The sequence below is a fragment of the Macaca thibetana genome, chromosome 1, assembly GCF_024542745.1.
Source record: "Macaca thibetana thibetana isolate TM-01 chromosome 1, ASM2454274v1, whole genome shotgun sequence".
NCBI lineage: Eukaryota > Metazoa > Chordata > Mammalia > Primates > Cercopithecidae > Macaca > Macaca thibetana.
Genome location: NC_065578.1, coordinates 5410454 through 5435210, shown reverse-complemented (window position 1 = coordinate 5435210; position 24757 = coordinate 5410454). Strand labels below are relative to the sequence as shown.

Sequence of the window (24757 nt, the reverse complement as noted above, 5' to 3'; positions counted from 1 at the left end):
AAAAAAGAATAGTGATTGCAAAGAATGTGTCACAACATGGGCAGATTATTTTTCCTATGCTGAATGAAAAATAATCAGAAGGTAAGGGTGTATATTTAGTTTTTGCACAGCTATATCAGACTAAAACTGCGAAACGAGCTAGGCAGACGAGCAAGCGAGACAACAAAACCCACCCCAATTCTTGGGAAAAAAGCCTGGAAAGAAAGATCCCAAAATAGTAACCATGGTTATCTTTGAATGGGAGGGGTGACATTCCCCTTTTTTCCACTTTTCTATATTTCCCAAATTTTCCATAATGAGTATGTATGCATTTTTTCACTTTATATTATGCAAATAATGCATGCCTATTGTGAGAAAATCAGAAAAAAGGAAGAAGCAGCTGGTGATCCCACCACTTGGGGAATCGCCTGCAGCAGCTGCTTTGGGCTGGGCTCTCCAGGGATCCTCTACATCCCTGTGCTTTCGTGTTTAGGAATGCACAGTGCTAGGCCGGGCGCGGTGGCTCACGCCTGCAATCCCAGCACTTTGGGAGGCTGAGGCGGGCGGATCACGAGGTCAGGAGATCGAGACCATCCTGGCTAACACGGTGAAACCCCATCTCTATGAAAAATACAAAAAATTAGCCGGGCGCAGTGGCAGGTGCCTGTAATCCCAGCTACTTGGGAGGTTGAGGCAGGAGAATGGCGTGAACCCAGGAGGCGGAGCTTGCAGTGAGTGGAGATCGCGCCACTGCACTCCAGCCTGGGTAACAGAGTGAGACCCCGTCTCAAAAAAAAAAAAAATTTAGCTGGGCGTGGTGGCGAGCGCTTATAATACCAGCTACTCGGGAGGCTGAGGCAGGAGAATGGCGTGAACCCGGGAGGCGGAGCTTGCAGTGAGCCAGGATCATGCCACTGCACTGCAGCCTGGGCAACAAAGCGAGACTCCGTCTCGAAAAAAAAAAAAAAAAAGAAAAGGAATGCACGGTGCCAATAAATTGCGATAAATTGGTTGCTTTCACAGTGGGGAATGAAAGCAAAGGCAGTTTCCAGGGAGCGTGTCCAGGGTGGGGCTCTCGGAGCTGGGCTGGCTGACCTGGACTGACCACTGCCTCTGTCTCCACAGGAGCGCTGTGTAGCCGCGCTGGCTCGTGTTGAGCGCACTGACTTCCTGTCTCCCATGTGCATCGGTGAGGTGGCGCACGTCAGCGCGGAGATCACCTACACCTCCAAGCACTCTGTGGAGGTGCAGGTCAACGTGATGTCCGAAAACATCCTCACAGGTACTTCTGGAAGCGACGTGGCGACTGGAGCACTAAGGGCCGTGGCTATACAGCTGCTTCCCTCCTGAGGGCAGAGGACGCTCCAGGGCCTGGCCCCTTTTCATCAATGAGACCTCCCTCACCTCCCACACGGCCCTGGGAGCAGCTATGTCCATTGCCCTGATTTTGCAGACAGGAAACAGGCACAGAGGAGTTAAGATACGAGCCTGAGTTCAGTTACCCAGAGCAGGACTCAACCCTGCTGTCCGGGTCTGGCCTGAGCACATCACCGCTGCCCGTCCTGCCGCCTGTGGCCAGCTCATCCATGGCAGGGACTGGGCGGGGCTGTGAGGCCAGGGCACACCATCCACCCCTCTGCAGGGCTCCCTGCCCTGCTTGCCCTCCTCAAGCATAGGGAGGTGTTGGCTCCAGAGAGGACACTGCCCGCTCCTGGGGGCCCCGAAACCAGGCTCAAGATAGAAGCTCACTGGGTGAATCTTTGCCTCTGCTTTCATCTGAATGTTCTCCTCCTTGGCCATGGTAACCATGGAAACCCCCTTCCCCTTCCCACTGGGCGCTGCAGGAGAGGGCGGCTCCAGTGTTCACCAGCTCATGCTTCTTTTTATACCCAGGCTGGGGACGGGAGGTGAGGGGGAAGGCGGGCCTCTTCCCCTGCCCCTGGCCCTCTCCCTGCCACCTCCTGGGTCACCAGTCCTCCCATGCAGAGGAGAGGCTGGGCTGGTTTCCTCCTCTTCCCAATGCCTGTTCCTCAGCGGTGGCTGCCCTGTGGAGTGCCAGTTCACAGCCATTTAAGGAGCTTGAGTCCTCTTCCCCATGACAGACCAGTAGCAAACACAGTTATGCATCTAGAACATTCTGAGGACCTCAGCAGGGTTGGTGATTAGAATGGCTGTGTCAGCCTAGCTCCGGCAGGTGGGCAGATTGAGCTGAGCAAGGGCCTGGAGTGGAAGGTGGTCTGCATTCCCATTGCCTGTTGCCCCCTCGGCAGGCACCTCTGACATCAGAGGGACCCTGGATGCTGGTCTCAGGCCGTGGCACAGGAAGGGGTGTATGGGCACCTCCCATATCAGGAGCAGTGCCCATGACTTGGGAGAGGCTCAGGGCTGGGTGGGTTCCCCACTTGAGGGGCCTTGGGGGTTCCCTGCCATTTCCTGTGAGGTCGCATCTCTTCTCCTGACTGTGCTGGAGATGGAGCCTTGGCCCCTTCCTGGAGACGAGGGATGGCCCGCCGCGCTCTCCTGCTTCCCAGGACCCTCCTGCTTGTGAGAGCCCTGTCAGCAGCGCCCTTTGTCATTGCAGGAGTTGGTGGCTTCAAAAATGCTGGGAATGGATCTGCTTTGCAGATTTTCTGCCATGGAAGCCCCCTTTGTGGTCCATCAGAGGCCACAGCCTCAGAGGAATCCCTGACGAGCGGTTTGTTGTTGTTGTTTTTGAGACAGGGTCTTGCTCTGTTGCCCAGTCTGGAGTGCAGTGGCATGATCTCGGCTCACTGCAACCTCTGCCTCCCAGGTTCAAGCTATTCTCCTGCCTCCTAGGTTCAAGCTATTCTCCTGCTTCAGCCTCCTGAGTAGCTGGGACTACGGCGTGAGCCACCACACCTGGCTGATTTTTGTATTTTTAGTAGAGACAGGGTTTCACCACGATGGCCAGGGTGGTCTGAAACTCCTGATCTCAGTTGATCCACCCACCTCGGCCTCCCAAAGTGCTGGGCTTACAGGCAGGAGCCTCTGAACCTGGCCAAGCAGTTTGAGATGAGGAGAGAGGCAGGGAGACCGAAAGGCATTCTTGGGCTTTCAGCACGGTTGGGACCCGCTCTCCCCACAGCACAGAGTAATACAGGCCAAAGGTCAGGGGTATTGAACTTGATGATCTCCCCAGATCATGAACTTCCCTTTCTTGGCCACTTCTGCTGGCCCATAATAGACATGGAACTGATAATGGATGAGCAAATGAATGAATGAATAAGTGAATGAGCGGAGGCAACCAGGAAGAACTGGGCGTCAGTGCTGAGACATTCTCACTGATGGGGTATTGATGAGGATGACGCAATCTGACATGTTCCTGGGGATCCCTCGCTCTTTAGGAGCTGAGAGTGGGGAGAGCAGGAGAGGCTCCTGTGCAGAGCCAAGGCAGGCACAAGCATGAGAGAGCAGCCCCCACCTCAGCTCACCCACAAGGTGCTGGGAGCTTCTCAGCCTCCCCGCTGTGTCCCGGCCACCACAGCCCTCGGTCTTCTCCTCCTCCAAAGGATGGGCTCAGGAGGGACAGAGATGCCCACCCTTCCTCCCTGGGGACATCAGGGCTGGCATTGCCCTGTCATGCATGTGAGGCCTGGAGAAGGCAGGAGACGCTTGCCAGCACATGACGGCTTTTCCCAGTGGGGCTGGGCAGTGCCCCAGGTTCTTCCTCCCAGCTTCAGCCTTTTCCCTGTAGCAGGGGCTGGGCAGGGAGGCCTTGGAGCCCCGAGGCTGTGGCTTTTCTCCGCGTCTTGGTCAGGCCCCGGAGCCCGCTGTTCTCACTCTGTGACTGCGGGTCTCATCTCCCCCTCTGTGTCGCTCATCTCCTTGTCTGTGCTTCTGCTTCTCTGCCATCTCTCTCTGCCGTCTCTATTGTTCTCTTGAGGCCCTTCTCTGTATCTGCCCATGTGTCCCCCGGAAATTGAACTCATGAAGGCCCCAACACCAAGGGCAGCGCCTGGCACACGGTGGGCACGTGGGGAGCACTGGCTGAATGGGTAGTGACCTCTGAAAGACAGGGGCATTGCAGGTGGGGGCAGAGGACGCGTGCCGGGGCCCTGACCCGGAACAGGCGGAGTCATAAGCTGTGTGCGTGACATCCGTGTGCTGTCTCCACCCCAGGAGGCAGGGGTCCCCTGTTCTGTGTGTCCCCTCTTCCTGGGCTGTGCTGCCCGTCATGAGGCCACTGAGCGAGCACGGGCCCAGGCAGACGACCCGCAAACCTTGCCTTTGAGGCGGCTTATTTATCCCCAGAAACTGTCAAAATATTAAGCTAACTGGGATGTGATTGCTACGAATTGCTCCAGAAAAATAGCTGGGAGCTCTTAAGATTTTAACAGTTTTTTTTTTTTTCTTTTTTTGAGACTGAGTCTTGCTCTGTCGCCCTGGCTGGGGTGCAGTGGCGCCATCTTGGCTCACTACAACCTCTGCCTCCCAGGTTCAAGTGATTCTCCTGTCTCAGCCTCCCGAGTAGCTGGGACTACAGGCACATGTCACCATGCCCGGCTAATTTTTTTGTATTTTTAGTAGACACGGGGCTTCACCGTGTTAGCCAGGATCGTCTCGATTCTGAGCTCGTGATCTGCCTGCCTCGGCCTGCCAAAGTGCTGGGATTACAGGCGTGAGCCACCGCAGCTGGCCGAGAGATATTTTTTAATACTGCTGTTGTCTTTTGATGGTTTCATCAAATGATGGAGAAAGTACAATTAGCATGTTTGCCTCATTTGCTCCATGGTGTTCATTTAGGTCCAGAGGGCCGCTCGAGTTGTCATGGAAACCGGCTTGTCAGGCTGGCTCTAGCCGAGTTCAACAGGAAATCTTTATTCCCAAAAGCAGGTTGTCAGATTCACTCTCAGTCAAAGTGCGGTGGAAATATTTTCCCATATTATTTGCCTGTGGTTCCCAAGCCCAGGGAGCCCCTTGCCCTCACGGTGTGTTCTGTGGGGGGAGGAGGGGCAGGCATGGGCCTTTTCTTAATGGGCCCCCTGGGGCTTGACTTGGAGCCTGGGGCTGTGTTTATCCAGGAGGAAAAACACTTTGCCTTGGGAAGGCAGGTTCAGGTAACTGGTGGGAAGTGAGCTGCTCTGGGGGTTTTAGGCAGGGCCCTGGGGCTGCTCCCGTCTCCCTTTCCTCTGTTATTTCCTGCAGTTCCCTCTTCTGCCTTATAGTGAGGATCTTCCACATTGAAGAAGCCACTTTTATTTATTTTTTTATTTTAAGACGGGGCCTCGCTCTGTCGCCCAGGCTGGAGGGCAGTGGTGCAATCTAGGCTCACTGTAATCTCCGCCTTCTGGGCTCAAGCGCTCCTCCTATCTCAGTGTTTGGGACCACAGGTGCGCACCACCATGCCCAGCTAATTTTTTGTGTTTTTGGTAGAGACGGGGTTTCGCCATGTTGCCCAGGCTGGTCTGGAACTCCTGAGCTCAAGTGATCCACCCGCCTCAGCCTCTCAGAGTGCTGGAATTACAGGTGTGAGCCACCTACCACTCCTGACAAAACCACTTTTTAAAGGCATCCTTGCAGATACTTCTCTGAAATGACTGGGACATGGGAGTATGGCCCCAAGTTGCTGTGTGACCCTGGGCAAACCCCTTGATGTCTCTGGGCCTCAGGCTCCTTCTGTACAAGTGAGGGGTGTACACCAGGGATCTCTAGGCTGCTTTAGCTCCGACAGGCCACGAGCCTGTGTTTCTCAGCACAGACAGGCCTCCCTGTCCTGCAGCCCCACTTTGCTCTGTGGCTGGCTTCAGTGCCCCAAGGAGTCAGCAGCCTATAGCCCATCTCTTGGCACCCGGAAGCTTCTGGTGGAGCTTTGGATGGGCTGGCACCACACCCAAGTGTCTGGTGTGAAGGAAAGGAAGTTCCTGGGGTGGCAAAAATGGGGCTTTGATGAGCTGGCTCTGCTGCTGTGTGCTTTGGGCTGTGGGGGCCCTGGCTGTCTCCCCTGCCCCTCCCCTGGGCTGCTCTGCCTGGGCACAGCCTCCACATCCTCCTGAGCCTCCGCAGCCTGTACGTCTGTGTGGGCCAAGTGTCTTTCTGGGCTTCCCCGTTTGGTGGGAGTTCTTGGCAGTGCTGAGACAGGTGGATGGGATCTGCAGAAGATGTTGCTTGTCTGAGCGTCAGGACATCAAGTTCCCCAGCAAGGCACTTTTGATTTTGACGTTTGATGTCAGCAGCGATCAGCTGGTGGAGACTTGAGCCAGCGGGTGAAGTGGGTTCAGCCTTGTCTCCCTGGGCAGAGCGAAGGGCATCTGCCTGCAGCCCATCAGTCCTTCCCCTCTGTCTGGCAGGCTCATTGGGAGCCTCTGATGTGTTTTCGTAATCAAGCTCCCTTTCTGTCAAAACACCAGGAAGAGGAGGTTGCCTGCAGTTGGTGCCCTCCAGGGTGATCCCTGTTGGGTATTGTGGCTGACCAACTCCGGACCATCCAGGCTTAACTGTGGTCTGAAGTCATTTCAGCCACCCCTGAAAAGGGAAAACTGCCCCAGAGTGGTTGCATTGGGAGGGGCTGGAGTCCTGAGTTCAAGCCAGTTTTAGGGGGCATACATTGTGATGGGGGTGGGCCCCACGCAGCCTCTCTCCGTGGGCTCTGGGGTCTCTTGTTCTGTTTGTCCACACTCACATGATGGCAGCACTCCCCGGCCAGGATGCTGAAAAGACCTTGGGGCCTTGGGGGTTGAGGGCCAGAGAGGTAGTATACAGTGCGGGGTGTTTCGGGTGCTGGGACCGGGGGCCGGAGCAGCATCTGCCACGTGCCTGGTGCTCACACCGCTGCCCCGTCTCCTGGGCATCACTTATGTGATTTTCTTCTCTTAAGGTGCCAAAAAGCTGACCAATAAGGCCACCCTGTGGTATGTGCCCTTGTCGCTGAAGAACGTGGACAAGGTCCTCGAGGTGCCTCCTGTTGTGGTAAGGTGCCCCTTCTACTTCTCTCTTGGGGGCAGATGGCAGAGATCAGGTCACCTCGCCTGATGGTGGGAGGCTGGTTCAGCTAAGCGTCCCAAGGGAGCGACAGGTCAAAGCTGGGGCACAGGGTGCCAGGTCCGCCAGCAGGCAGTGTCCCCTCTGGGCTGGGCAGGTCATCCCTGGCTCCACAGGAGTTTCTGTCCTGCCTTCGAGGAAACACGGGTGGGGAGGAGACATGTCTGTGTGGGATCTTCTGGTGTATGTTTAATTCATGCTGGGAATGTGAGCGCAAGCTGGCCCAGAACCTGTGGACGTAAACGTCCCTCCAACCTAGGGACCTTTTTGTCACACTCCCTAACCAGAGAAAAGGCAGTGACAGGATCGTGATAGTGATGTGTCCTTCTTTCGGGAGCCAGGACCACCAGGCTGCCTGGGCCGGGCCGGCTGCTGCCCCGTGGGCCCTGCAAGCTGGTTCTGATCTCTGCTTGTGACGCAGTGGCCGTGGAGACAGCTCTCCTCGTGTGAGCTTTGGTCTTTCTCCCTCCTTGTCCCCTGCTGGCGTCTGCCTCCTTCTCTGGGTTTCTCTCATTTCTGGCTTCGCTGTGATGGAAGCACTTTTCTTTTTTCTTTTTTTTTTTTTTTGAGACGGAGTCTCGCTCTGTCGCCCAGGTTGGAGTGCAGTGGCCGGATCTCAGCTCACTGCACGCTCCGCCTCCCGGGTTCACGCCATTCTCCTGCCTCAGTCTCCTGAGTAGCTGGACTACAGGCGCCCGCCACCACGCTTGGCTAATTTTTTAATTTTTTTTTTTAGTAGAGACGGGGTTTCACCGTGTTAGCCAGGATGGTCTTGATCTCCTGACCTCATGATCCACCCACCTTGGCCTCCCAAAGTGCTGGGATTACAGGCGTGAGCCACCGCACCCGATGGAAGCACCTTCCATAATACCGGTTCATTGTGTTGTCAGAGGAGTCCCGCCATGGGTGGGCCTATGGGCGAAGCCTGTGGAAGCTGCACGAACAGACTCTTGGAGGGGAGACGTTGGGAATAAAGAAATTTAAGGCCGGGCGCGGTGGCTCAAGCCTGTAATCCCAGCACTTTGGGAGGCCGAGACGGGCGGATCACGAGGTCAGGAGATCGAGACCATCCTGGCTAACACGGTGAAACCCCTCTCTACTAAAAAATACAAAAAAGTAGCCAGGTGAGGTGGCGGGCGCCTGTAGTCCCAGCTACTCGGGAGGCTGAGGCAGGAGAATGGCGTAAACCTGGGAGGCGGAGCTTGCAGTGAGCTGAGATCCGGCCACTGCACCCCAGCCTGGGCGGCAGAGCAAGACTCCGTCTCAAAAAAAAAAAAAAAAAAAAAAAAAAAAAAAAAAAAAAAAAGAAATTTAATTCATTCCCTAAAAGTACTCCCTCGCCTCCTTCTCCTGTGCCCCAAGTTCATTGGCGAGTCCAAGGACAGGTGTGACCAGCTCCTCCCGCAGCCTGACCCTGCGGTCCACAGGCCCAGCCCCCAGGAGGAGCTCTTCTTAGAGGGAAGGAACCAGGATTCTGAGTCTCTGCAGTGTGGGCCCCGGCGGGGAGCTTTTCCTCTGGCTGAGATATATATAGAATACATTTTTAGAAATAATAAAACTGAGAACCAGATTGTCAGGAATTGGTGCCTGCTCTTTTTGCTTCCAGACCCAACAGAGATGCTGGGTGTTCCTGCTGCTGCCGGAAGCCCTGGTCCCCTCCCCAGTGTTTGCCAGGCACAGGCCACTTTGGAAGCCCTGGTCCCCTCCCCAGCGTTTGCTGGGAGCGGGCCACTTCCCGCCTGTAGGAGGCCTGGCTCTTTGTCTTCCTGTGGCCCCCGGGTCACCAGGGCTGATGGGACCCCAGTCCCTGCTTCCGCTGCCCATGTGAGACTGGGGAGGTACTCCCTGAGACGTGCTTCCTGCCCTCTCGTCTCTCCTCAGCTCAGTGTCTGACCAGGCACCCTGCCGGGGTCTCCTCAGAGGGCAGTGAAGGTCTGGGTGGGGTGTCACCCCAGGTGGGTGTGGCTGGCTGCCGGGTCCAGCTGCTGTTTGGCCTAGTTTTTTTTTTTGTTGTTGTTGTTGTTTTTAAATCTTGGTGACAGGGGAACCCTGTCCACATTTAATGGGAAGGGAAGGGAAGGCTGGTGGCTGTAACTTTGGTTTTTTTTTTTTTTTTGAGACAGAGTCTCGATCTGTCGCCCAGGCTGGAGTGTAGTGGTGCAATTTCGGCTCACTGCAAGCTCTGCCTCCTGGGTCCACGCCATTCTCCTGCCTCAGCCTCCCCGGTAGCTGGGACTACAGGCACCCACCACCATGCCCGGCTAATTTTTTATATTTTTAGTAGCGATGGGGTTTCACTGTGTTAGCCAGGATGGACTTGATCTCCTGGCCTTGTGATCCACCCGCCTCGGCCTCCCAAAGTGCTGGGATTACAGGCGTGAGCCACCGCGCCCGGCCGCAGCTTTGGTTTTATGAGAGCAGGATGGCAGCATGCCAGAATCTGGCCAGCAGGCGGGGGCTCAGGGTCAGGGTGTGGAGTCCGAAGTCTCACGCTCCCGCCTGAGTCAGTGTCCTGGGGCTGCTGTGACCAAGTGCCACTGACTGGGTAGCTCTCAAACAATAGAAGTTGATTCTGTCACAGTTCTGGAGGCCAGAAGTCCAAAGGTGTGGGCAGGGGCCCGCGCCCTCCATCGGCCCCAGGCGAGGATCCCTCCTGGTCTCTCCAGCGCCGCGTGGCTCCAGGCGTCCCTTGGCTGAGGCTGCGTCCCTGAAGCTTCTGCCTCCATCTTCGCACGGCCTGCTTACAAGAGCACGGGTCACTGGGCTTAGGGCCTATCCCATTCCGCTGTGACCTCATTCTAACTATTTACAACTACAAAGACCCGGTTTTTGGAAGTGTTTGCATTTTGAGGTTTCAGGTGGATATACATTTTGAGGGACACTGTTCAACCCAGTGCAGCAGCCCTCGGTTCAACACCCTCCCCCGTCTCTTGTTCTTCGTGGGGCTGTTATCCTCTCTCCCTGCTTCTTGGCTGAGATGGAAGTTGTGGTTATTTTCAGGCAGTGCTAACTCGGGGTGATTGAAGACCTAAGGAGCAGGGGTCAGTTGGGGGCTCCTGACTGTTCTCCGCAGAATTGCAAGCACACCCACCCCCACATTTATTCTTTTCTCCAAGCCCTTGGTGTTCAGTGAGCTACATCACATGTAAATATTGAGACATAGCATTTAACGGATTTAATTTTCAGATGCTATCCAGTTCTGAAATCTCTCCCAGGCCCCATGCCTGGCTTTAGCATCTCATGGTACATCTCAGGTGGGTGATACCGAGGGGCGGGTCTGGACCTGAACACAGTCGCTTTTGCTGCCTTGTCGCTTGGGATCGATGCACCGAGAGCTGTTGGGTTTTGGCCAGTGGAGGGGACGGGTAGCTTCAGACTCCCCTGGCTCCCGTCCCCTCAGCGCAGGGACAGGGCGCTTTCAGCGTGGCCCCTCTTAGCCTCGCCTCTCCTTGCCCAGTAATTAGCTCCCTCCCTCCCACATCCTGGAGGAGCTCCCGGTTGCTTTTTCATTTCCTTTGTATAGTGGGTTTGATGAGACATAAATATCAACTTGGCCTTGTCAGGGAGTTGTGGAAACCATTCCGCGGAGCCGAGGCAGCCAGAGCTGCAGATGGGAGAGGCTGCACAGTTCGCAGCTGCAGCTGCTGCTCAGAGCTGTTTGCACTGTCTTCCCCCCAACACATGCTAGGCCCACGTAGTATAAACCTCCCGCTGATTTGGAATCTGGGTCTCCTGTTTTTCACGAGTGGGCCCAGCCAGAGGCCTGTTTCGGAGTCCCGGAAAGTGCAGCTTCGTTCCCTGGCTCCGGTGAGCATATGCTTATCTGCTGGTGGCCTGGCCACAGGGCTGTCTTATATTCCATGAGCATGCTCCTGCGGACCTTTCTACAGCCATCCCAGATTTAGGAAAATGTACATCCCTGTATCTGTAGATATGCAGATATATATAATATGTATACACATACAGATAGAGATGTCACATACGTATGCATATAGATATCTTGAACACGCATGCGCACACACACACACGCTCTGGTTTCCTGGATGTGTGCATCTCCCTGGAGGAACCCAGCTGCTGGCCGTGTGCACAGTCGTCCAGTGCAGGACATCTTTTCTTTGTTCCACCTTCCTCCCCAGCCTGCCTGCAGCTTTCCCAGTGAGCATGGAACTTCGGTGTCCCTGTGATGGGCCTGAGGGGCCCAGGATGACCGGAGGGGCAACCGCAGCCCTGGACATGCTGAGTGGCCGTCGGGGGTGGATGCTTTGGTTTTTTTCAAATGTCTGAATACGTGCTTGAGCGAAGAGGTTCACAGCCTGTCTCTCAGACATTTGGGCCACGCTGTCTGCTGCTTCAGATCAGTTGGGTTTGATGAGCCCTCGGGGGTGAGAATTAGGTGCCAGCCATCATTAAAATGTTCCAGCGGTTTTGTTCCCAGATGGAAAGGCAGCGTTGGGGAGTAGGCCTGGCTTCTCCTCGTGGCTTGTGTCCAGGACCGGGCCCCATCATTTCCCTGTGTGCCCGCCAAGCCCAGACAAATGTACTGGATGCCACAAGGATGTATTAGACCAGGGGGTGGCTCCTTTAAAAAAAGTTCCCTTTAAAAGGCATTTCTTGAGGATGCTGAAGTTCACCCACCAATGTTGCTAGGTCGACACACAGCACAGACTCTCCTCTCACAGTCATGACTTGGCTGGTGGAACATTAGGACGTGATTTATTTATGGAGGAAAAGGTTGAATTATCCACTGCAACTTAAAACACTCCCCACGGTTTGCTTCTTTTGAACAAACCCTTCAGCTCCCTTCCCAGCCTCTTTTGAAGATGGGTTCTCAACTGAAGATGATGGATAATTAAGCCGAGGAATGGTGAATGGTGCTCAGGCCCTGCACAGTTTGGGAGCTGAGCCATGAGCAGGAATTATCGAGATGTTTAAAACTGACTTTCGAAAGAAGGCCTAACACAGCCATCTGAAGTGAACTTGCTTAGGTCAGAGGGGCTTCAACAGGCGGCCGGGAGGGGCCCAGAGGGGCCCTGGGTTCTGTGGCTTCCCCACAGGCTCAGTTGGAATGGTTGGGTGAGTGAACGGTGAGAGCAGAAGTTGAGGTTAATCAGAACAGCCAGGTGGTAGTTGGCCCCTGGCTAGGCTGTCAGGGAGGGAGAAGGTCCTGGGGGATGGAGCAGGCAGAGGGTCTGGAACCGGCCTGGGGCCAGCACACAGGCCCTGAGGGCCCCTCTGAGGTCCCATGGGGAGGGAGTGTGGTGTGTCCCCTCCACTGTGCACAGGAGGGCAGTGAGTGAACCGTCTGTTATGTCCAAGAAATGCAATATCCCCTGTTGTGTCCTGGGACTCAGGAGCTTTGGTTTTTGTGCTGAGAGTTAGTATTTTTTATTTTATTTTATCTTTTTAGACGGAGTCTCGCTCTGTCGCCCAGGCTGGGGTGCAGTGGCGCGATCTTGGCTGGCTGCAACCTCCACCCCCCGGGTTCAAGAGATTCCCTTGCCTCAGCCTCCCGAGTAGCTAAGACTACAGGTGCCCACCACCATACCTGGCTAATTTTGGTATTTTTAGTAGAGACAGGGTTTCACCATGTGGCCAGGAGTCTCAAACTCCTGACCTCAAGTGATCCACCCGCCTCAGCCTCCCAAATTGCTGGGATTACAGGCGCGAGCCACCATGCCTGGCCTGTGCTGAGTCTTATATTCACATTTATTTTTAACTTCCGGGGTCAAAAACCCCTATGATCCATTCAGAGAGCCTCGGGGGGATGGTTCCATCTTTGACTGCCTGTTCTCTACTAATATACAGCCTGTTCGATTGGCCAAGGGTCAGCAGGGACACACACAGCTCCTGCTCTGTCATGGCCCTGGGAGAGTAGGTGGGGCCTTTTTGAGGATCCCTTTATTCTGGAATGAATCCTAGGAAGGAATGGGACAGTGCAAAATGATTTTAGGTAACCTAGAATCAGTATGGTTTTAATAGTGGGCGCAGTGGCTCACGCCTGTAATCCCAACACTTTGGGTGGCTGAGGCAGGTGGATCACAAGGTCAAGAGATCAGCCTGGCCAACATGGTGAAACCCCGTCTCTGCTAAAAATACAAAAATTAGCTGAGTGTGGTGGCAGGCGCCTGTAGTCCCAGCTACTGGGGAGGCTGAGGCAGGAGAATCACTTGAACCCAGGAGGCAGAGGTTGCAGTGAGCTGAGATCGCACCACTGCACTTCAGCCTGGGACAGAGCAAGAATCCATCTCAAAAAAAAAAAAAAGAAAAGAAAAAAGAAAAGAAAAATTGGGAACAAGCTAAGTGCCCACATAGTCACAAAAATTATGTTAAATAGATACACAGTTGCTTTTAAGCTCCACATACAGCACCACAGAGCTTTTTATATATTTGTAGGCATAAAAGCAATTCCAGGAAGGATCTAAACCAAACATTTGACCCAGGTTCTCTGGGGAGTGGAGCCACGTGGGATTTCACTCTTTCTGTATTCTTATTACTTATATTAAGCACACACAAACAGAAAGAAAGATAGTCCCAGTTATACAAGGCTATGTGACATAAGGGGCCTGGGGTCATGGCTGCCTGTAGAGGAGAGGAGGCCGTGTCCAGCCTGGGCCTGACCTGTCTGTGGTTTCCCGCAGTATTCTCGGCAGGAGCAGGAGGAGGAGGGCCGGAAGCGGTATGAAGCCCAGAAGCTGGAGCGCATGGAGACCAAGTGGAGGAACGGGGACATCGTCCAGCCAGTCCTCAACCCAGGTAAGAGACGCGGACACCAGCAACAGGTGCCGCTCCTCACTGGGGATGCATAGGAGGCAGGAGCTGGCTGGGCCTACGTGAGCCTCCTGCTTGAGGTTCCCCCAGCACTGAGCATACTCTCCTGGAACCAGTTTCTCTGGGGTCCCCAGGGAGGGCTGTCTCCCAGCCTTGCCCTGAGCCGTGTAGACCCCTCCAGTCACACAGCTGGAAGGCGACCTGAGCGACTCAGCCAGTCCCAGGAGGGCACTGTGCGTGGGGCCTCCATTGCCAGGCAGGCGGTGTGCACCTGTTCATGAGGAATTTATTTTTGTTGTATCTTTTCCTTATGTTCGCTCAGTGGCTTATTCTTTTTTTTTCCGAGCTGGAGTTTCTCTGTGTCACACAAGCTGGAGTGCAGTGGCACAATCTCGGCTCATTGCAGCCTCAGCCTCCCAAGTAGCTGGTATTACAGTTACAGGCACATGCCACCATGCCTGACTAATTTTTGTATTTTTAGTAGAGATGGGGTTTCACCAAGTTGACCAGGCTGGTCTCTAATTCCTGATCTCAAGTGATGAGCCTGCCTTGGCCTCCCAAGTGCTGGGATTACAGGTGTGAACCGCCACACCTGGCCAAGTGGCTTGTTCTTGATGGGATTTCCAACTCATCCAAAAAAGAAAAAAATGGCAGCAGCTGTTCAAGCGCCATTTCTTCCCGGCCCCACTGTTCAGACATTGATTGGAGGAGTGACTCTGCCAGGCAGGCACTGGGGTCTGTAGCATGCCCAGCTTCCCTGTGGTGTTGGTCCCTTCTGCCGTCCATCCTCTTGCTCTCATGTCAGGGTGCTCTGGCTTTAACAAAATGTTCATCCAAAATGTAAACGAAGGCACGATGAGATGTTTTGCCCCAAGCAAGGACTTTCTACCAGAGAAATCCCCGAGTTCCTAGAGATAATTCAGGACAGGGGGCCTAGGGGAGCGTCTGTCCCCCTAGGAACAGGGTGAGCCCTGGGGGGCAGGCAATGAGCATTACCCCTCTCCCTACTGCACACATGGCGGTCACGTTCTAATAGTGGCAGGAGAATTCCCTGTAGGATGCGCTGTGTCCTGCTCTGCCTCCCTGCAATGGCCTGGGCTCATGGCACATTCGTGCTCTGTGCTGGGTTCCACAGCCGTCCTCACGCGGGACTGCAGCCTGGGGAGGGTTTGCTGCCCCCACCATGCCTTGGGAGACCCTGGCCATGGTGGGTGTTTCAACATTTTGCCTCCACCCTCAGCAGCGGTGGAGGACCTGCCTCAAGTAATCTCTTTTCCCCTTGTATATACCTGTGACGTGGGCTCCACTCTGGGGTCCACCTGCTCCTATCCCTGCCGAGAGGCGCCCTGGCACCTGCTAACCCAGACTCGGGGCATTGTTATGGCCGCTCACCTCCCTTGCTTGGTCCACATAAGCACCAAGGGGGACTGATGAACATCCAGTGGGCGCACAGATTAGAGCATAGCTTTCCGGGCTTGGCTGCTGGTGTGCAGCAGGCGTGTGCTTGTTTCCTGGGTGGGTCAACTTGAGGCTTGAACAGGAGTTTGTGTGTCTTTAGTCTCACGTTTGTGTCTGTGATCCAGTCTGTGCTCCAGCCTCAACTTGCCAAAAGCGGACTGGTTGTCACCTTATGCCAGTGGGACTGGGTAGGTCGGTTTCTTTCCTGTTGGGGAAACCACTGTAGGTTTCTTCTGTTTTCACGTCTGCTTTTTAACAAACACAGAAAAGAAAAGAAAAGAGGGAGGGGAAAGGAAGGTGAAAGGAAGGGAGAAAGAAAGAAAAAAATTAATCCATCGGTATTAATAGAAAGAATGGTGCTGCTTTGATGAAATCCAAGTGAAGATATATCTTTTTTTTTTTTTTTTTTTTTTTTTTTTTTTTGAGACAGAATCTCGCTCTGTCGCCCAGGCTGGAGTGCAGTGGCGCGATCTCAGCTCATGGCAAGCTCCGCCTCCCAGGTTCACGCCATTCTCCTGCCTCAGCCTCCTGAGTAGCTGGGACTACAGGCACCCACCACCATGCCCAGCTAATTTTTTGTATTTTTAGTAGAGACGGGGTTTCACCATGTTAGCCAAGATGGTCTCAATCTCTTGACCTCGTTCGTGATCCACCCGCCTCGGCCTCCCAAAGTGCTGGGATTACAGGTGTGAGCCACCGCGCCCAGCCGAGATATCTTTTAAAAATAAAATATAAATAGACAGTGAGTTTATCAACACAGCCATACACCAGACAGGCCTGGAGGCACGTGCTGGGGCAGACAGTGTGTGCTTTTGGGAGGGCAGCCCAGCAGTCAGGTCAGACACAGGCCCCAAGAAATGTGATGGGATGGGAGCAAGGGGAGGTGTCTTAGGAAAGGCACCAACACAGTGCCCAGGGCCAGAAGATATGTCCACATTCAAATTCCTAGAGCCTGTGAATGGGACCTTATATGGAGAATGGGTCTTTGCAGATATAGTTAAATTAAGGATCTTGAGATGAGATCATCTGGGTTACGTAGGTGGGCCCCAGATCCAGTGATCAGTGCCCTTGTAAGAGACAAGAAGAGGCTATGTCTAGCCTAACACAAAGGGGTCATGGAGGAGAGGGTTGGGTGGAACATGGGGGCTGCCTGGGCCTACCTTTTCATGAGTGGTTTCTGGAGAGAGCTTGGGGTGGGTGCCAGACCCCGGGGGGAGTGGGTAGCACTGCTGGGCTCACTGTGGCTTTGAGAAGCCCAGCCTTTAACTGACCCTCAGGGACACTAAAATTACTCAAGGTTTTCAATCAGTTTAAATTCCTTTACTTGTGGGATTCTCTTTGGTTTGCCGGCCTCCGATTGACTGTAAATCTGCATGCGATATTTTTCAGAATATATTGTTCACTATCACAATGGGCCTCCTAAATCTCAAGATTTCCTGATTTGTATGTGCTTTTATTTTTACTTTTTTGTTTTATAAAAATGCATCTTCCTCAGATGATTGGATTAGAGATGGTTTTTAAACGTTTCATAGGAAGTCCCACGTCCATTCTTTCTTGAGCATTTCTGAACATCTGCATCTTTGACTCCAGTTTCCTAGTAGAGCCGGCATCTCTGTGGCAGGGCTTCCCGGTGCCCTCGGGAGCCCAGGGATGGGCTCATCTGAGACCAGCCTGGTCTCCTGTATGGTGGCTTAGCCTGAGTTGGGTTTGGCAGGGGTGTCCGGGTCAATGGGGAGCAGCAGCTCGGGGAGAAGAGTGTGCGTATGTGCTTGGCACTGGGGTCTTTCTAACAGGTGTGACACATGCTGTCCCATCCTGTGGAAGGACCTTCCCTCTCTGCCCTGGAGAGACCGTCTTGGCCTTTGACTTGCCTCCTCCCAGCCCCGTCCATCCCACATCCCAGACCTCACCCTAAAGCCAGAGTGCAGACTGTTAGCCTAGCAACCTCCACAGGGGCGGCCTCGTCTTTCAGGTATCTCAGAGTCTAAGAGTTCCTTAAAAAACCCTTTGTCCAATATATACACCTATAATTTGTCCATATACATTTTTTTTTTTTTTGAGACAGAGTCTCACTCTCTTGACCAGGCTGGAGTGCAATGGTGCGATCTCGGCTCACTGCAACCTCCACCTCCCGGGTTCAAGCAGTTCTGGTACCTCAGCCTCCCGAGTAGCTGGGATTACGAGCATGTGCCACCACACCCAGCTAATTTTTGTATTTTTTGTAGAGAAAGGGTTTCGCCATCATGGCCAAGCTGGTCTCGAACTCCTGGCCTCAGGCGATCCGCCTGCCTTAGCCTCCCAGAGTGTTGGGATTACAGGCGTGAGCCACCATGCCCGTCCAGAAGTCAGACCTTTCTCAACACTGCTTTTTCTCACTGGATAAAGATAAAACCCACACAGGATCTCCTGGGCAGACACCTGTGTAAACTAGCCTGGCGTGCATACCCACCCTCTGCCCCCAAGGCCTTCTGGTCAGGGACAAGACATCTGTTCCCTGCCCAGGACAGCTGGCACTCAGAAAGGGTAGCTCATTCCTACCTAACAAGCCCCAGGCTGTTGAACACGCCAGCCCACTGGGCCATGAAATGACTGGGACTCATTTCAGGTGAAGACAGGTCCTTTCTAGGTCTGGCCTTAGGCAAGTAATGTTTCTCAGCAGCCAAAAAAGCTGGTGGGATGAAGGGTGGTCCTGACCCAGAAGTTGATACCTGGGGTCTCATAAGTGTCCAGTGTCACTTCTTTTCTTTTCCTTCTCTTCTCTTCTCTTCTCTTCTCTTTTGAGACAGAGTTTTGCTCTTGTTGCCCAGGTTGGAGAGGAATGGCACAATCTCAGCTCACTGCAAACTTCACCTCCCTGGTTCAAGTGATTTTCCTGCCTCAGCCTCCCAAGTAGCTGAGACTACAGGCACCTGCCACCACGCCTGGCTAATTTTTGTATTTTTGGTAGAGAGGGGTTTCGCCATGTTGGCCAGGCTGGTCTCAAACTCCTGACCTCAGGTGATCCACCCCCCTCAGCCTCCCAAAGTGCTGGGATTACAGGCATGAGTCACTGTGCCCAGCCCCAGTGTCATTTCCAAGGCTTTGATGTGCCTGTGGGTCACGGTTGCTAAATTGTGTCACCACAAATCATATGTTGAGGTCCTGACCCTGAGTGCCTCAGAATGTCACTGAATGTAAAGAAGGGGTCTTTAAAGAAGTAATTAAGTTAAAATAAGGTCATTAGGGTAGGCTGGTGTCTTTACAAGAAAGGAGGTTAGGACAGACACACACAGAGGAACAACCCTGTGAGGACATGGGGGAAGGTGGCATCTACAAGCCCAGCAGAGAGGCCTCAGGAAGAGCCAGCCTGCTGACACCTTGACCTGGGACTTCCAGCCTCCAGGGCTGAGACGAATTTCTGCTGTTTAAGGCCCCAGCGTTTGGTGGGCACTCTTTTACAGCAGCCCCAGCACACAGGTACTCCACACGCAGAATTTCAAACTGGCTCCCCTGCCTTCTCTCCTGGTCACCGTTAGCTGCCATGTGAGTTTCCTCATTCCTGCCCTGGGCTTGCCCTCATGCCAGGGTGTGTAGGAGAAGTAGCCTGTCATGGAGCCAGAAGCAGAGTAGAGGAACTCCTCCCAAGAAGCCACATTCTGGGGACCTCCCCACCCAGCCCACCCTTCTGAATATGTGTCAAGAGGTCCTTGCATCTGGGCCCCTCTGGGAGCTGGCGTGCAGGGGTGCCATCTCAAAGCCAACCAACAGACTCCTCCACGCGCCCAGGCTCCTGGGAAGGAGGCCCTGGAGGCCCCGACGTCCCTGCATCTCAGCCAGTTCCCACCACCTGTGGCTTGGCCCAAGGGAGGGGATGCCTGTTCTCCCACCTGCCGCTTCAGCGTGGACCTGCCAGGATCTGGGGGTGTCCAGAATCAGCCTGCAATTGCCGAGGGCACCTTGGGCCTCAGGGGAATTTAGCACACCCTGAAACCCATGATACCATGAGGAGCGGGGCTCCGAGAAGAGGCCAGAAATTGGCAGCATGAAAGGACTGGAAAGGCCTATTGTTTATTGACCTGGGAACAGAAGGAGACTGAAATCAAAAGCCCATTAAGACTTAAACTTGGCCGGGTGCAGTGGCTCACGCCTGTAACCCCAGCACTTTGGGAGGCCAAGGTGGGCGCATCACGAGGTCAGGAGATTAAGACCGAGGTGAAAACCCGCCCGTCTCTACTAAAAATACGAAAAATTAACCGGGCACAATGGTGAGTGCCTGTAGTCCCAGCTACTCAGGAGGCTGAGTCAGGAGAATGGCGTGAACCCGGGAGGCGGAGCTTGCAGTGAGCCGAGATTGTACCACTGCACTCCAGCCTGGGCGACAGAGCGACACTCTGTCTCAAAAAAAAAAAAAAAAAAGACTCAGCCTTGTGTCAAAAATCAGATTAAAGTGTGGTTTACCCACCAACGTGTGTCTTGAGAGAGTGAGAAAGGCAGTGGAGTGGAATGGAAAAGTAACAAAATATACCAGGCTTGAGCATGACACTTGGAAAGAATGTTGGGTGTGGTTCCTATCACATGGAACTGACTGGAGACAGACAAATCAGATGCCTACTAAGTTTACGAGGAAACTGAACTTGCCTGAACTGGAAAAAAGCTTTTGACTGTTTAAACTTGAAAGTAACCTCCCCAAACCTAGATGAGCAGGAGGTGGGCTGTGGGCCCTATTTCCCAGTGCCCGCTTGAATGAGGCCATGGTGGATAACGAACAGGGAAGAACCTTCCAGGAGGCTGAACCAAGGACCATGTAGTTCCTCCCCAAGAGTGGAATCAGGGTCTAACCAAAGACCCTTCTCCATGGCCATAGCTCAGACCCTAGCAGGAGTCATCTCTGCTTGGGCCAGGGGCTCCTGGGTAGCTCCTGTGTTCTTTTCTTTGCTGAATGAGTGTGCTCTTCTGCTGCTGTATAAAGGGTGCAGGTGCAGGTAACTCATTTTCTTAGTTCATTGGCTGGAGGAACATGAAAAATTGCATCTAAACACGATGGAGAAGACTACATACATGTGACCAGCCGCTGTGCTCTGAGGTGAGCTCAGAGGCTGGATCGGGTTTCAGGTGGTCGTCCTTGAGGGTGAGGTGCTCTACGTGTGCAAAGAATACAACAGGCATCTGGTGACTGGAGGGGCAGAACCAAACAGAGATGACCAAGCCTGTCTCCACACACAGCAGGGCCACGTTGCCTTGCCTCCTCTGCAGCGGGTGTGACAATACCACTCATGTCTGGAGTGTGAGCAGAGTGAAATGCTGCTTCCAGGCCTGACCCATTGAAACCTCAGGTGTGTGAGCCTCCCCCAACTCTGTCCCCTTCCAAGGTAACCTTCAAAGCTACCCATTAAGGGTAATGGAGCTACCGGACCAGAGGGGCCTGAATCCCCACATCTTCACCGTTTGGATGAAATCTACCCCACTAGGAAAGCCTGATTTGGACTTTACCTAAGCAAGAAATCAGCCTCACTGTGTGACCCACTAGGGTTTTAGGGTTTATCCGCTGCAGCAGTGACTATGATCTTGACTGACAGTGCCTCATCTGTGAACCTGCAGTTTCAAAATGATGTGAGGAGCCAGAACCAGGCGCCCAGGACAGCAGTGGGCGAGGTTTACATAGCCGTAAACACAAAACTCTCCTTTTCGGATCCCGTCCTGTGTGACAAGCCGTTTACAGGGCTTCGTGTGTGTTAGGTGTTTACGTCATCTTCACAACCCGATAGTTTCACTTTCACCATCTCTGGTTCCAGCTGAGGAAACTGAGGCACAGGGAGGTTAAGTTCCCACGAAGGCAGCAGAACTGGGATTGAAACCCAGGCAGTCCAACTCCAGAACCTCCCTTCCTCCCCCATCCTCTCATGCTTCCCCCATGCCCTCAGCCCCCAAGCTACTGCTTACGGGAGCAGGACTATGGGCCTGGCCAGAGGGCCAGAGACATCAAGTGGAAGGAGCTTCAGACCCAGGGCCGAGCCCCTGGCCTGGCCATGTTCACCAGCCCTTGCACCCTTGTGGATGACTCAGGGTGGATCTTCCTGGGGGTTGGCCAGAGCACTTCCTGACCCCAGAAGGGTGGATCCCAACCCAGAAGCCAGGGGCTGGGTGACCTGCCAAGACCCCATCTGCACTGGAAGGGCTGCACCAGGCTTGGAAGTGAACAGTTTTCAGCCCAAGGGCCAGGGATGAGGCAGGCATTCGAACTTGTCCGAGGCAGGGCTAATCTTGTCATAAACCCTAAAAATGGACAGCCATATGGCCACATAGTCCCTCCACGGTCAAAGCTGGACAGCTGACAGCTATGAATCCGAAGAGCTCACGATAATTCCATTTTCTCTTGTTAGACAGAGAGAATAATAAGGATAACTGGCTTTTAAAAAAATTATATATTGGGCTGGGCGCAGTGGCTCACGCCTGTAATCCTAACACTTTGGGAGGCTGAGGCGGGCGGATCACTTGAGGTCAGGAGTTCGAGACCAGCCTGGCCAACATGGTGAAACCCTGTCTCTACTGAAAATACAAAAACTAGCTGGGCGTGGTGGCGGGTGCCTGTAATCCCAGCTACTCGGGAGGCTGAGGCACGAGAATTGTTTGGACCCAGGAGGCGGAGGCTTCAGTGAGCTGAGATTGCGCCACTGCACTTCAACCTAGTCGATAGAGCGAGGCTTTGTCTCAAGAAAAAAGAAAGGTCTACCTTCTAGAGACTGGGCATTATATTTCATCTGCTTTTTTTCTTAAGTGCAGCTTCTTAAAGATATTTCAGGAGCAGTGCAGTGTTGGGTGACTGAAGCTCCTCCAAAGTATTTGGGGCTCTTGCAAGAGTGAGGTGATAGAGTAGTGAATGGGGTTGGGGGCTGGCCGGAGGGAAGAGCTTGTACCCTGGGCAGCTGTGTGTTCTCAGGCCGGTGGAGGAAATTACAGAAACACTGTGGCACTTCTGGTAGGAAACGCAAGTCAGATGGTTAACTAGAGCCCGGTAGAGGGTCACACAGAGCCCTGGGACTCACAGCTTTGAGGTGTTTCGTGGCTACCCCTGGGCAGGGCCTTGCAGGGCACTGATGGCCCCAGAGAGTCTCGTCATGGCCCACTAACAGAATGGGTCATGAATCCTTGAAAACCTCTCCTTCACCAACTGTAGCCTGTTTGGAGACCATGGGTTTCCTTAAGAGAAATCATAGCTGAACTGCCTTTGGACGCCTTCGCTGACTATGCAGACCTCAGGGTGGTTTCGGCATTGTCAGACCATTCAGCTGTGGGAATCAGTCTACCCCATAACTAATCTCTTTCCTTTGCAATTCCAGAGCCGAACACTGTCAGCTACAGCCAGTCCAGCTTGATCCACCTGGTGGGGCCTTCAGACTGCACCCTGCACGGCTTTGTGCACGGAGGTAAGAAGGAAGTGCCCTGGTCACTCCATTCCTGTCCCTTGGCTCGTTGTTGCTCCTCTGGGAGCCATGCTGCTGTCTGATACAGTTGAGGCTCTTGTGTTTGGTGAAGTATAAATTTAGATTTTCAAGAAGTTGCACAATAGGCCAGGCGCAGTGGCACATGGCTGTGATCCCAGCACTTTGGGAGATGGAGGCAGGAGGATTGCCTGAGCTTAGGAGTTCAAGACTAGCTTGGGCAACATAGGGAGACCCCCATCTCTACAAAAAAATAAATAATAAGCCAGGAGTGGTGGCCTGTGCCTATGATCCCAGCTACTGGGAGGCTGAGGTGGGAGGATCGCTTGAGCCCAGCAGGTCGAAGTTGCAGTGAGCCGTGATCGTGCCACTACACTTCAGCCTGGGCTACAGAATGAGACCCTATCTCAAAAAAAAAGGTTGAACGATAAATCACAGAAATACGCTGGCGGGTGGGGCGCAGTTGCTCACGCCTGTAATCCCAGCACTTTGGGAGACCAAGATGGGTGGATCACCTGAGGTCAGGAGTTCGAGGCCAGCCTGGCCAACATGGCAAAACCCATCTCTACTAGAAATACAAAAATTAGCCAGGCGTGGTGGCGTGTGCCTGTAGTCCCAGCTACTTAGGAGGCTGAGGCAGGACAATCACCTGAACCTGGGAGGCGGAGGTTGCAGTGAGCCAAGATCACACCACTGCACTCCAGCCTGAGCGACAGAGTGAGATGCCGTCTCAAAAAAAAAAAAAAAAAGAAAGAAAGAAAGAAAGACACTGGCGCCTGTTTTTCAAATTGGTGATAAAAGTTAAACGGATGACTGCGTCCCTGGGGAGGGTCACATGCAGCCTCGGGATCTTCTAGTTGTGAGATGTTTAATGCCTGCTGAGGGTCAGGTCAGGGCCTTGCCAGGGCACTGATGTCCCCAGAGACTAGCATTGTGACTCACTGGCAGTGACTCGTTAATAATGTATTTCCTCTAATGTTTGCATTTATTTTTTCCCAGTAAGTGCAGATCTCTTCTCAAGCAACACAGGCCTTAAAGTTCCTCACTCAGCTTCCCAGAGTTTGGGAAACATAGCTGGAACGCAAGAGGATTTAGCTCTAGGTTCACAGACGGACACTTTTTACTTTAATAATGTGTAATTATTTTTCATGATTTAAAGAAAATGTAGATAGCATATCAAACCCATAATTTCATGGCTACTGTAATTTTGAAGAAGACCAAAGTAAACTTTTAAAAACAAGTCGGTTGAAGAAAAGCATCAAGGAGATAAGATCATAGTGAAGTAGTATCAGTAAGAGCAGAAGTTGTGAAGGTGCTGCGTGGTTAATGAAGGTTGGGCACAGCTGTTCTGGTTATACTGAGCTATTCATCTGTCCCGAGGCATAACAGGCACTTTTGCACAATGCTGTCATTTATTTTTATTTTTATTTTTTTTTGGAGACGGAGTCTTGCTCTGTCGCCCAGGCTGGAGGGCAGTGGCGCAATCTTGGCTCACTGCAAGCTCCACCTCCTGGGTTCATGCCATTCTCCTGCCTCAGCCTCCCGTGTAGCTGGGACTACAGGTGGCTGCCACCATGCCTGGCTAATTTTTTGTATTTTTGGTAGAGACAGGGTTTCACCCTGTTAGCCAGGATGGTCTTGATCTCCTGACTTTGTGATCCACCCACCACAGCCTCCCAAAATGGTGGGATTACAGGCAATGCTGTCATTTCTAATTGCCTGGAACACCAAGTTCCCCTTTCTTCTCCGTTCAGAAGACTCCTATTTATCCTTCAAAACCCAGCTCAAATGGCACCACTCTGTGCTGGCTTACATTGATATTTCTACCAGGGACACCTCAGGAGCAGGGACTGGATCGTATTCTTTGTGTTGGCTCCAGCACCCACAGAGAGTCAAAGGCATACCTTGCAGATACTTATTCCATGAATGAGAGGCACCAATCGCTTTCAGGTTTGGGGCAGTGGGTTCTGGGCCTATGAGATGCAGTCTCGCTCTGTTGCCCAGGCTAGAGTTCAGTGACATGATCTGATCTTGTCTCACTTTATCCTGCGCCTCCCGGGTTCAAGAGATTCTCCCGCCTCAGCTTCTGGAGTAGCTGGGATTACAGGCACATGCCACCCCACTCGGCTAATTTT

At 53.3% G+C, this 24757-nt stretch overlaps 4 protein-coding genes across 10 annotated transcripts in view; 3 read left to right on the top strand and 1 right to left on the bottom strand.

Annotated features, from left to right (window-relative positions):
* RPL22 (ribosomal protein L22) overlaps positions 1 to 24757 on the top strand; it is a 286932-nt gene that overhangs the window by 126967 nt on the left and 135208 nt on the right. The gene's annotated exons all lie outside the window — the stretch shown is intronic.
* Positions 1 to 24757, bottom strand: part of THAP3 (THAP domain containing 3) — a 399270-nt gene that overhangs the window by 300321 nt on the left and 74192 nt on the right. The window lies entirely within an intron of this gene.
* ACOT7 (acyl-CoA thioesterase 7) overlaps positions 1 to 24757 on the top strand; it is a 193562-nt gene that overhangs the window by 115843 nt on the left and 52962 nt on the right. For both annotated transcript variants that reach the window (XM_050787345.1, XM_050787355.1), the window contains 4 exons: positions 1105 to 1261; positions 6815 to 6906; positions 13617 to 13731; positions 22521 to 22607. In XM_050787345.1, the coding sequence (XP_050643302.1) occupies positions 1105 to 1261; positions 6815 to 6906; positions 13617 to 13731; positions 22521 to 22607 (451 nt within the window). The remainder of the gene's footprint in view (positions 1 to 1104; positions 1262 to 6814; positions 6907 to 13616; positions 13732 to 22520; positions 22608 to 24757) is intronic.
* CHD5 (chromodomain helicase DNA binding protein 5) overlaps positions 6538 to 24757 on the top strand; it is a 239481-nt gene continuing 221261 nt past the window's right edge. The window contains exon 1 of the mRNA XM_050786845.1: positions 6538 to 6556. The gene's annotated coding sequence lies outside the window, so the exon portion shown is untranslated. The remainder of the gene's footprint in view (positions 6557 to 24757) is intronic.